This window comes from Chamaea fasciata, unplaced genomic scaffold (assembly GCF_029207755.1).
Source record: "Chamaea fasciata isolate MVZ Bird 193981 ecotype frontalis unplaced genomic scaffold, bChaFas1.0.hap1 SCAF_5, whole genome shotgun sequence".
NCBI lineage: Eukaryota > Metazoa > Chordata > Aves > Passeriformes > Sylviidae > Chamaea > Chamaea fasciata.
Window position 1 is genome coordinate 10634326 of NW_027094090.1, and position 12400 is coordinate 10646725.

Genomic DNA, 12400 nt, shown 5'->3' on the forward strand with positions numbered 1-12400 from the left:
ATTGCCACAGACACAAGGTGCAGAACTATCTCTGGCTTTCACACAGTGCCCCTCCTTTCCTTTCCCTACACACATTCCTGCAGTTTCAACACACAATCTGTGGTATCCTGACTTTGCATAGCACTATGCAAAACACAGAAATATCACAGTCCTCATTTTGGGCCATGAGACTGCAGGAATATCAGTGGTCTCACAAGCAACCCATGGAAGAATTCACAGACAAACATCCTGGGTATCAGAGGAACACCTCAGCTACAGGACAGGTGCCTTGTCCCCAGTTAAATGGCTTGTGCGGCAGTATTGTGTCCCCAGCATACTTGCTTTGCAGGCACTGATGTCCAGGACTCCAGCTAATGTGCAGTTCTCTGATATCTCTTTGTCTGTACAGAAGCAATAATTGTCTTCAACTTCAGTTGGTGACGCAAATGCTTCACGAGGAACTGTGAAACGATACAGTGTGATTCCCTTCACAACCTGCTTGCCGTAGAAAACTCCGTAGATTGATCTGATCACAAAAGAGGAGAAATGTGGTTCAGACATTTAGATTAAAAGTCTAAATTCGTGGCAATGCTCCTGAAGGATCCCCTCAACTGCCTCTCTCTTAAAAGAAACAATCCCCCCAGGGACCCAATGTCCAGGCTCCCGCCACACTTTTTTTTGTGAATTGTAGAGGTGTTCCTCTGTAGTGCAGAATATTCCATACCTTCACTAAAGGATGTAGAAACTCAGTGGTGAAAATGACAATACACAAAATAAGACACTAAAGTTCAAATACTAATAATAAACAATATAGACAAAACTAATGAATCAAGATCTCTTTTCCCTACACACAACTACACCCACAGTCACCGTGAGGTTTTTTGAAAGCTTTTGAACTACAGCTTATCCATATAGAGCTTCTCTTACATTGTTTTTTGCTGATCTCATGATAATCTAAGCTTTATGATGCAGAAAACCTGCATATAACCTTATTCCATTGCATAAGAATCAGAATACTACTTAAGCTTCTTTTTGCTAATTCATTATCAGCTGATACAGAGATATGGTTTGTACACAGTATTGTAACCAGGGCACCAACACTTTGTATTGCAGCCAAACAAAAGAAGGGTTTTGCAACATGGCAGAAAAAATGTTCCTGACCCTGTTTTAGCAGGACCTTTGGGCAATTGTTATTGTCCTTTACTGTTCATGAATTGTGAGAATTAAATATCTGGAGGGATCTCTCAAACTGTGTGCAATCAATCCAAAGAATTTTATTATTTCTCCCCTGCATAGAAATCCCTTTTCCATGAACTGGGAAATGTTTTCCAGTTTGTGGATCAAAGTGTTTCACAAAACCCCCCTTTCACTTCATATTAAAACATGATCTTTGAAAACAAACACACTACAAAGCAAATTGCACACTTTAAACCAAGTGTAAAGGAAGCATCTGTTTCCAGGCAGCAAAATAAATAACGGGTTTGAACCTCCTAAAGTAAATACACTGTGATGCATTTTAAATTTTAACATCTTTCAGTGATCCCACTGGAGAACCTGGGGACACTGGATAGCCCAGCAGAAGCAACAGGCTTAAAAGTCATCAGCACAGGATGTATTAAGCAAGATTGTTTGTTTGTAAATAAATAAAAATAAAATAAGTAAAAATATCCTGTGAGAAAACATTTTTGAGTATCTATTGGATGACAGTAAACACTGTTTTCTGCATAGATGATTTTTTCCAGACATGCCAAAGATGGACCTAACTGGACCCTGCTGAACCTGTTGCCTTCTCAGACCAAACAAGGCTGGGTCCTGATCCTAGAAGAAGTTCAAGACTTTGAACCCTGTGGCCTTCAGTGCATTTTACAAATCTGTAACATCTCATAGTATCACATTTTGCTGAATATACATCTGTAACTGGCTGAAACAAAATACATTGCACTAGCTTGCTACTTGGCATAAAAGTGGTAGAATCAGGCTCTGAATCATGAGCACAACTCGCAACTTCACTTGCGAGTGAAAGGTTTATGTTGCACTGCCTGGCTGACCTGAGCCCTAGCACAGCCACTGCAGCCACCCTCTGAAAGCAAAGAGCATTTAGTGGCACACTCAGGTGTGAACACACTCCAGGAAGGGAGCAGCCTACCTGCAAATATCAGAGGAGAAGAAGCGCAGTACCTGATTCTTCTTAACAAATGGTGGGAAGGATGCTCCATCTGCAAACAAAATAAAACTAGAGCTTGAAAGCAATTCTACTTAGAAGACATGATTTAATTTCTAGCTCAATACTCAGTTGTTACTTTCCTGTAAAGCTGTGACTAAAGTAAACAGTATGAGTCATTTGCAGGGAAATGTTTATGTAAGTTATTGCACATTGACAGGCACTTCATAGATAAGATGTAATTGTTTTTGAAAGTGAGCTGAGATACAGCAGCTTTTTTTTTTCCCCCATATTTGAAGCTATATTATCAAGCCCATTTAAAACAGAGGATATTAAAAAAAAAATAAATTCTTCTTAGTATGAAGCCAAAAACCTGTTGCCATTTCTTCAAGTTTTATGCAGTCTATAGACCTAAATCTTCCTAGAGATGCCTGAGTCACCTGCAGTTATGACACTCAGTGCTTACAAGAAACACAGCTTTAGACTTCAACACTATCTGTTTCATAATCAAGGCTAAACCTTTTCCACCAAAGATTGCTCAAGTGGGACTCTTAAGCTGAGGTCTTTCTAGAACTAATGGAGAGGAGTAAGCCACTTCTAGAGCATAATCCACCTCACCCCATGGTAGATATGCCAAATAAATCAGAGGAGTAGCACTTTGGTGTTGTTTTTCTCCACTTGCTCTAAAAGAGTGCAGACACCCAGAATTGTATTTCTGCATTGCAAGCACCCAGAGTTATGTAAGAGGAGCCTCTGCCATTTTCCCAATTAAGGTGGTGTAACAAACCTTTAACCAGTATATTTGTTAGTTCTTGTGACAATTTCTGTTTAGTTTCTTAGGCAGCAGCCATAACCAAACAATTGCAAACATCTGTGATATCTTTGAATCCAGTTGGCAAGAGCATGAAGGCTAAATTACATACAGCCACTTGCCCACTGCTGACAGAAGCACTTTTTTTTCAAAGATTCAAGATCATCTTAAACACACACTCTGTTTCAAAATCTTGGCATTCTTGTAAGGTTGGCAAACATGGATTCATGTCAAGCCACATACAAGTATAATGGTTTATAGTTTTATCTATGTATTTTCTTACACTATACATATTGACCTTTCATGTGAAAGCTTACAAGATAAGATAGAACTGTCACACAAGATTTTTTAAACCTGTTGCATCTCCAAATACAGCAATGTCACACTGAATGACCTTGTAAACTCTGCAGCAATGTTTGCTCACAAGTAAAAGCTCATTTTCACTGTACTGGAGCACTTATTTAGTCAGTTGACTATGTTTATTCCATCAATTACAGAAGAAGGATAAACAAAAAGTTGACCCTGGCTAAACAAAAAGATTCCACGCCCCATAAGAAACAAAGGAAGTCCCAGAACGTAAGAAAATTAATAAAATTAATTACATGGTTTTAAAAGGCACTAATCCTTCATGACTCACAGATTTTTGGAAAATCAAGTTCTTGTGATGTATTTTAAATACTTCAAAATACCTTGTTGCACAATCTGGGTTATTAGGAAAATTATCTATGCCAGGTAAAGCAGAATGGAAAATGGAGTGAAAAAGCCCAAACTAAACAGCCCTACACAAAAACCTTAATTTACTGAAGGTCTGGACCTCTCTGCAAAAGCCTCCACCAAGACACATGCCACCCTCAGCTCCAAAGATTGTGGTGTCCTCATAGTAATGCTTTAACTAATCAAAAAGAAAAAAATATCACCTTGAACAAATGTATATTAAATAACTCCGCTGTTTACCTATGAATTCCAAAAGAAAATTCAAAAATATTTGTCTATTCATCCCAGTCTAAACCACTTTTCTTCTTCATCCCTTTTCATTTTCTAGTGATCTACAAGCCTTTCATCTGACAGCCTCCTCTTTTGTTGCCTCAATTTCTTTTCATATATCAGGATGCCCATTCTGGTGCATTTAATTAAATTTTCAGCAGCGTAAATGAATGTGCATTATTAAAATGCCAAGATAATTTTCAACTACTATAGCAAAGAAAAAGAATCTGAATAATACTGTCTTACGAAAAAAAATTAGTAGAAACAAGAGAACTGGATAATTTTGTTTCTCTTGCACACTTACTCTAGATGTAGAAGCTCAGTGCATGTGTATATAAAATTATGTACAGTAATAAATAATTCATATATTTAAAAAGATACACACAAATGCATATATCATTCTAGTAGTTTGTCTGCATATATATAGATACTTAATATACAGAATACAGAACTGGCAAAGCCCAGGGGAGTTAATTTAAAGATTGTATCTCACTCTTCCCTTGAAATATCAAGACAAGCGTTGAAGTTTTAAAAAGCTTTAATAGGCTTACCTGTGCCATTAACCATATCACAGTGACCTGGCCAGTACGAAAGAGTGCTGTAAGATAAAATAAAAGTCATGCTGCGTGTCGTAAACTCTACCATGTAAGCACTTTAATTACCTGTATCTATCAAATATAACTGTTCCAGGATAAGCCTGACCCATTTGCAAAGGCAAAGGCTAGAGATATTCATTTATTCAGATAAATTATAGAACCCATTAGAAGAGGATAAAAGGAATTTATCTACTTAAGAATGCAAAACAGAAGTAAATACTCGTATCAAAGAATCAATAACTGTCTTAAGTCCAAGCTCCTAACAGAACTATTGATAGCTGAAAGAAAGTGATGGTTTTGCTAAGCTCACGGTTTGATACTGTTTCCTCTGAATCATTGAAGTCTCTTCCATTTATCTATAGCTCCTAGTGAATCAAGCTTTAAAAGAAATACCTTGAAAATACATATATATATATATATATATTTACTCTACAATGTTACGGTACCTTTTATTTTTATAGCTTTCAATTATTGCTGTTTTTGTAATATCTTCTGCCCCAGTATACACACTGTAAGGTCCATCACTTGTCCCATTATACTGTAAAAGATGCAACAAGAAGGAATAACAGTTAGAAATATTGAACAAATTTATAGCATTTTCTTCCTCAGAGCAGCTGTCTTAAATTTTATTGACAGAATGAAAACTGAAGGCGTTACCTCCTCATGGCTTTCACTTACCGGGTAGAAGACTCCCACAACTGGGTTCACACCAGGGAAGGGGATAAGGTTCAAGAAGGGGTCTGTGTATCCCCACAGTATTTCTTTGACTGTTCTGTTCTGCACTATAGCTGAATTGGAAGATCTCACCCAAGTGTTTATTATTGATTGCATAAAACCACTTGGGTACACAGAAGGTACAGCCTACAACAGCAATAAAATCAATGTTTAGTATAAAATTCTGCATATGCTTTGAATTAAAAACACAGAGACTGACTTCAAGAAATATCTGCCAAAGCCAGTTCCCAGATTTGCAACTCCCTTGAAGTTAGGTTTTAACATAAAACTGACACTTCTTAACAAAAAAAAAATTACTGGCCATCATTTACACAAAATAGACAATTTTTCTTGAATGATTACATGAGTTCACTGTAACAGCCCTAGCCATGAAATGACAGAACAGCTGAAGTTTGCAGGAAGGAACCCCTGAAGACCTGCTGGTCCAACCACTGCTCAAGCAGGACCATTGAGAGCCAGTTGCCCAGGACTGTGGCCAGGTGGGTTTCTGAATAGCTACAAGTAATGATTTCACAAAAGCTTGGATCAGATGATCTTCTGAAGTTCCTTCCAACATGGGCTCTCCTCTGACTCTGTGACTGCTGGTATGTGACTTCTATCTTGGATTTGCACCAACCATCTTCATACTCCGCCCCTTGCAGACACCGTCTCACAGAATCCTGAGCACTCATGCAGACACCAGAAAGTTGGTACAGCACAAACAGGGCTGAATATAAGTATGAAAACTGTAAGTATTAGCTTACGGCGAACATTCTCAGCCTGTGATAAGACAAAAAACACCTAAAGGCTCTAGCACTACTCTAGGTGAAGATCCCTGTGCTCTTCTTTGAATAACTAATGCTCAGCAGGACAGGAGAGCTCCAGGATTGCACCATGGGTCCCAGGCTCTGTGGTGGTGAGGCCATGCCGACCCTGGGTATGGGAATCAATGCAGCCTCCCCTGCCAAGCAGACCTGAGGGTATTATGGAAAGAACACGGCAAATCCACCCTGTACTGTTCATGCTGTACCTCACACACAAAGGGAACCCATCCACAAACTCTTGGTTTATTCCCATGCTAAAACTGACTAGGAGCTTTCTGAGCTTTGAACACACTGTAGTAAAAGGTGCCTCTGCCGGAACTAGATGATCTTTAAGGTCACTTCCAACTCAAACCATTCTATGATTCTATGAACTTCTCCCCTGTTTCCTCCAGTAGCTCAACATTTGTATATGGACACTGTGGCTTTGTTTCTTTACTTACCACAACAGCGAGGTTGAGGACAGTCATGTTGTCATCTTCTGTCCCAATAGACATGTCAGGTTCAAAATCAGCAACATTAGGCAACATGTAGGATATTGTGCCATTCTCACCTTCCGTGACATTTTCTTTGGGTAAGTATCGCACCCTGGAAATGCAAAACACAGAGAATATATTTAATATTTGACTTTTGAGAAAACACATAACCATGCCTGACTGAAGGTTTCTGAAAAGTTGATGACATTTTAGCAAAATGAATGTTGAACATTTTATAACCACTAAAAGGTTTATAAACTTTACATGTGATTACATGTAAAAATTCAATTTTCTGCAAATACTGTTCCTTTGGAAATATTTCCTTATTCCTTATACATGGAATAGTCTTTCTTGATACTAAAATAAAAGCAAGAATTTATTTTTTATTTTTATGTGGTTAATGGACCTTATATATTTTAATACATTTTTAAATGAATTATAATTTGTCACATTTCACAGGCTATCTCATGGTTGCATGTAATTAGAAGGGGGTGACGGATCTAAAAACCTCAGATTTTTAATCTGATAGACATGTGTTTTTGCAACAAAACAGGTTAAACCCATAATGTTACTTTGATAATATTTAATATCCATGTAGAGATTTATAAGCAATCTTTCAGTCCCACTGAGCTTCTGCCAGATATGCCCTGTCAGTATATCTCTAAGGTACAAATTTCTTCTGCAGTTCTGCAGTTCAAGTTTTAGCTCCACTCTTCCAGTCCCACCCTCTTGCTGACCCCTCTGTGGGGACAGCAGCCAGCAGGGATCAAATAACATTCTATGCTGTAGGTCCAGAAGGCTGATCATAGCTCCATCCCAGAAGGGATCTTCGGGATCAGATCTTCCAGCATGAGTGTAGAGGGGTACAAAAGGTACAGAGAACATTTTCCCATGGTACAGATGTAGCCAGGGCAGGTGGGTCTTAACTGAAGAGCAGCTTGGCTTCTCAGAACTGGTTTGTGTACATGTAATTTTAATTTTTAGCCTAATCTGTAGAGCACCTACCTGAGAGCTGGGAGATTTTTCTTTCTAATTAATGTGGTTTTGAGTTGTTCTACACTATAATAAATTAATAAATGTTTAAAGGGAGATTGAGAGAGAGAGAGACGCAGTGTCACAGTTACTAAGGTAGACCAAATATCCCAGGAAGGCATGAGTGTAGCAGTGAGAGGAGCCTTCATTTCATAATCATCATTTCTTACTTAGTCTTATTTAGGCTTCTGGCTGAGATTTGTCCCTGAGAAAAAAAAAGGCATCATCTTCAGCACCAGAGCAAAATGTTTCTGTTTGGTGGGAATTCACCTTCTGAGATATTTAACTGTCTTTTTCCTGATTCCTATGCAACCCTTTCCTCTGTCTTCCCAGGTACTCTGTGGAACAAAAGTTCTCTCTTTCCATTGAGAAATAAATCAACTTTTAGGCAGCAAGGCACTTTGGCTAAAGATGCTGAAATGGAAAACTATCTTGTGAATATAATATACATCCCTTAAGTTATTGAGAAAGAAATATCCTATCATCATAGGGAAGCAATTTCCTAACAAAGGTGCCAGTGATAGCAAATATTGGGCTCAATAATTCAGGAAGCATCAACTAGTCCTATGTCAACATCATATTTAACATTAAATAAATTATAAAACCTCCCTTGAATGTGGAAGGACTGCTGCATCTACATCCTAGCCAGTACACTCAGAAAAAGGAATGCTTTCCCAAGCAAAATTTGAAAAAAGAAAAGTTATTGATTAAAAATGTAATAAAGAAGAAAAAACAAAAACAAACCAAATTATTAAAATAAGTATTAGTGAGGCATGGATGATAAGATAATCTCTTGATTTTAGGGCATCTGGCACTATTTCTCCTGTTATAAAGCGAGTGAAAACTGAACAGGAAGGAACACAACTGTCTCTGTGATATTGTGGCTAATGAATTATTGTTTTTTGCAAGAACAAGCAGCTTCACATCCAATTACCTATTTCTGTTTGTGTTTTCCTTATGTAAGACACAATCCAGAAAATGGTTGGGATTGCTGTGTGTAGCTGCAATTTAGGCATTTTTGTCATGTCTAACTAAAGTATGATGCTGGAATTTCAAAAGTAAATTTTATCTTAGGAGACATGATGTCACATATTAGAGGGTCTTTTCCTACCTGTATGTGTAAGGTCCTCTTTGTTCAAGTTTTGGTTGAGTCCCATTCATAACTTCTAAAGGATTTAACACGTGGAAAATCCAAAATTCCCTGTAAACTGTGCTTCCTGGCACAAGCCAATTTTGAAAAGCAGCGGTACCATTGACAATGACAGCTTCCTGAAAGTACAAAAATCAAATTTATCCACAAAATCAACAAGTGAGAAGTTGCATTTACTTTTTAGGTGATTGTTGAAGATTTCAAAGCAAACAGATAAAAACCGCCATTTTAACATCAGTATGAGATGTATAGCCCAGTCAGCCAACATCTGGAGGCAGCTTGACATTCCTGCTCAGTGAGAGAAAAAGTGAGTCCCCCTAAAAACAAAGCTGATACAATTTGTTGATGTAACCGGTAGCAAAGCTTTCCTATTGCTGTGGTGGGGCATTCCTTTAGTTCTCAAACACTTGCCAAAACCACTGATCATTTATAATGGGAAAATCTTTGATGACTGAATGATCCCCAGCAGGTTACAGAATCTAACACCTACTTTTAATACAGTGCAAACAGCCCAAGGGAGGAAATGAGAGTGATGCCTGAGCATAACTCAGGGACCAGATAATTTTGCACCTAGAGAAATCACATAGTACTCTTGAATGAGTGTTTCTTTGACAGAAATTTTTGTCACCAAAACTGAGACTTTCTAAGAAATCTCTCTAATTCTGATAACATTTTATTAGGAATTTTTCCCAGATCTAAGGAGAAGTCCTAAGCTTTAAGTCTGTGCCACTCAGCCATATGGCAAATGGCAATTCAGACCTCAGGACTGTACAGTGAGAATGAGAGCTGTAAAGTATGTTACCTGTATAGTCAGGGGAATGCCTGCTTTGCCCCGTCTGTATCAGGCCTCTTCTACAGGATTTTCCCAAAGTCTTGGGATAATGTAATTTTTCCCCTTGGTGGTAAAAATTAATAAAAATGTTTTCCAATAAGAAGAAAAATGTAGGTTGCGTGTCTCCAACATAGAAGATGCTTTTCCTTACTAGAGTGATTGAAGATGAATTAGCTAATTTGCAAACTTATAAAGTCCAGAAATTAAAAGGCTCTAATTTCTCTAGAGAGTGAGGAAAGACATTTTAAATCAGAAGTTCCTAGATTTTTTTTTTCTAGTTTAAGTCTATGCCTCTAACATTCACTTAGCAATCACCAGGTAAACAAAATAGATACTGCCAGTTAGAAACTGCTCCTGCGGTTAGAAAAAAAAAAAAAAAATCATCTTGGACAACTTGAACACAGTCAGGGTTCTGTCTGCAAAAAGCCTTTGTATGGTGAAGTTGCAAACATCTTGCTGGTGGTGTAAAGCACTGGGCTTGCTGCCTGAATGTCTGCTGTAATTTATGTGCATTTGTGTGAGAGGGGAAGGAAACCCTTCTGTATCAAGTGTATTATCACCCTGAGGCCTTGCACTCAAACCTCACAAGGTCAAAGACTGTCCCAGCTGTGGCCCAGCACGGGGCAGCCCACCTCCTGGATGAAGAGGGAAAAGCTCACATGGCTCAGAAATCACCTTCCCAGTTTTCACAGAGAATTGCTCCAAGAATCTGGGAGAAACAGGATGGTATAAAAAGTGTAACTCAGTCTGCCCAGAGTCTGCCTGTTTTCTGTACTCAGCAGAGTCCTGAGATGGGGACAGATGCCAGGATTTGACCTCCCGCTGTGTAACTGAAAGGGACAAATGGTTAAATTTCTAGCAGATATATGGTCAAGAAGATAAACTAATCTCTCTAGAAGACAATACTCAGGAACAGATAATAGAGAAGTTTCAACCTTGCGACAACAGATCTACTTAACAAATCTTAAAGTGGCGTTACCTACATTTTAAAATTCTTCCCATCCATTCATTCCCCTTCCCCTTACAGCCCTTTGCCAGGGGTTGGAGTAGTGCAGATGATATGCCAACTCTGTCACTGAACTCTGCCAGGTCACAAAGTGTGGATTTGCAGCCCACCATTCACTGCGAGCTAACATCACTGTGGACACTCTTAGGGAATGCTTCAAAGGTACAACTGATCTAATCTGGCAGTGCTGCAGCCAAAGGGGCAACTGGCTCCCACAGTCCCTGATCAATGTGACACCCTCTTCCTTTGCACCAGCTCTTATGCCTTAGGGATCTGTTTCTGCCTGCTGGACAGGAGGAATATAATTCCCTTATGTTTTTGCTTTCTGTGTTACCTTTCTACTAGTTAGCCATTTGGCTCAGGGGTCTGTGTGGAGGGAATCAACATTAGAACATGGGAAGCAGCAGGTCAAAAGGAGGGGGAAGGAAAATAACAAGACTTTTATTTTCAGTGACATTTAGCCATTACTGTTAATATTTCTCCCACAAAAGAGGTGTGTATGATTCTCTGTCACATACTTTGAGAGTACAAAGGGTGGCTTAAAGTGGAATAAAATCTAGAGCTCTTTTTCATGTCTTCATTTAATAAATTGATACCCTCACACCAGAAATCCTTTATTTTTGGCTGTTTGATCACTGGTGATCCACCCCTAAATATTACCCCTCTCTCTGGCTGGGCAGTTACATATTTCCCTATTAACATTGCTGTGCTTTGGGACTTTATGAGAGTAGAAGTAAGTTTGGAAACTAATATGCAACTGATAGTACAAAACACCTCTCAACTGCCTAGTCCATCTGCATCAGCTCTGATATCTCATGCAATAGTTAACTACTGTCAGCAAAAGCAGCTACACAAATGCGATTGCTACACAGCCAAGTTCATGCCATGATGCAACTGTGCGAGATTGAGCGAAACCAGTGGGAACTTTGACCCTTCTGTTTCTGACAATCGTCCCCCCACTAGAGGTGGGTCAACTGGCAATATATAAATTCAAGAAATTCTGAGCAATCAGCAATAGAAGCTTGCTGTACTTCCTTGATTCAAAGTAAGTTAAGCCATCGTGATTTCTGATGAAGAAACACAATATTTAAGACAAAGTTTCTGTCTTGACAAAGAATCTGGCCAGATGGACAAAAGATGCCATTTTCTGGGAACTGAGAAGTGGCATGAATACTTTGGACTGTAACAAAATTGCGCATGTCAGGCTGGCCTACATAAACTGGAGGAAACAAACAATACAATTCTTTAAAACTCAAAAAGTAAAGCTTAAGAAAAGCAAATAATCTTCTCCCATTTTGCAGCTGGAAGAATGACTCATTACTTCTTAAATGATGATTATTAGCTTATTATTAGCCTTTCTACTCAGGCTTTGCTGATCATAACTTTTATTCCTTTCCAGTCCTTGATAATAAAGAATTCTGAGACTCAATACAGCTTAAAATTGATAATGTGGGAATATGTGTGATTAGATCCTTTGTGTTCTGCTGAGAGCCAGCAATCATTTTAGATTCATTAGTTTATATAAAGAAGTGGCATATGAATGTCACAAACACCTTTTTAAAATAGAGGTGTTTTCGATGCCTCCAGTAGCTGAGGAGATATAATCTGGCCAATCATAGATCACAGATATGTAGAGACAAATGAATAAACATAATAATAAATACAATTGAAAGCCTTATTTCTAAAAATAACTGAGACTAACCCAGTATAGCACTGAGGCATTGTGGCAAATCATTCACCATTCTGTATTATCAATTCATCAGGAGTTCAATATATTAAGTATTATTATGTGGCTTCTGTTCAGCTCCTGAGCATATGCACTCAGGTAGAAAGCAGAA

At 38.5% G+C, this 12400-nt stretch overlaps 1 protein-coding gene across 8 annotated transcripts in view; it reads right to left on the reverse strand.

The window, feature by feature from the left end:
- Positions 1-12400, reverse strand: part of CD36 (CD36 molecule (CD36 blood group)) — a 34888-nt gene that overhangs the window by 6234 nt on the left and 16254 nt on the right. For all 8 annotated transcript variants that reach the window (XM_066182796.1, XM_066182791.1, XM_066182798.1 and 5 more), the window contains exons 3-9: positions 8686-8843; positions 6510-6654; positions 5210-5392; positions 4978-5069; positions 4487-4533; positions 2126-2195; positions 318-505 (exon numbers count right to left, since the gene is read on the reverse strand). In XM_066182796.1, coding sequence (XP_066038893.1) covers positions 318-505; positions 2126-2195; positions 4487-4533; positions 4978-5069; positions 5210-5392; positions 6510-6654; positions 8686-8843 — 883 coding nt within the window. The remainder of the gene's footprint in view (positions 1-317; positions 506-2125; positions 2196-4486; positions 4534-4977; positions 5070-5209; positions 5393-6509; positions 6655-8685; positions 8844-12400) is intronic.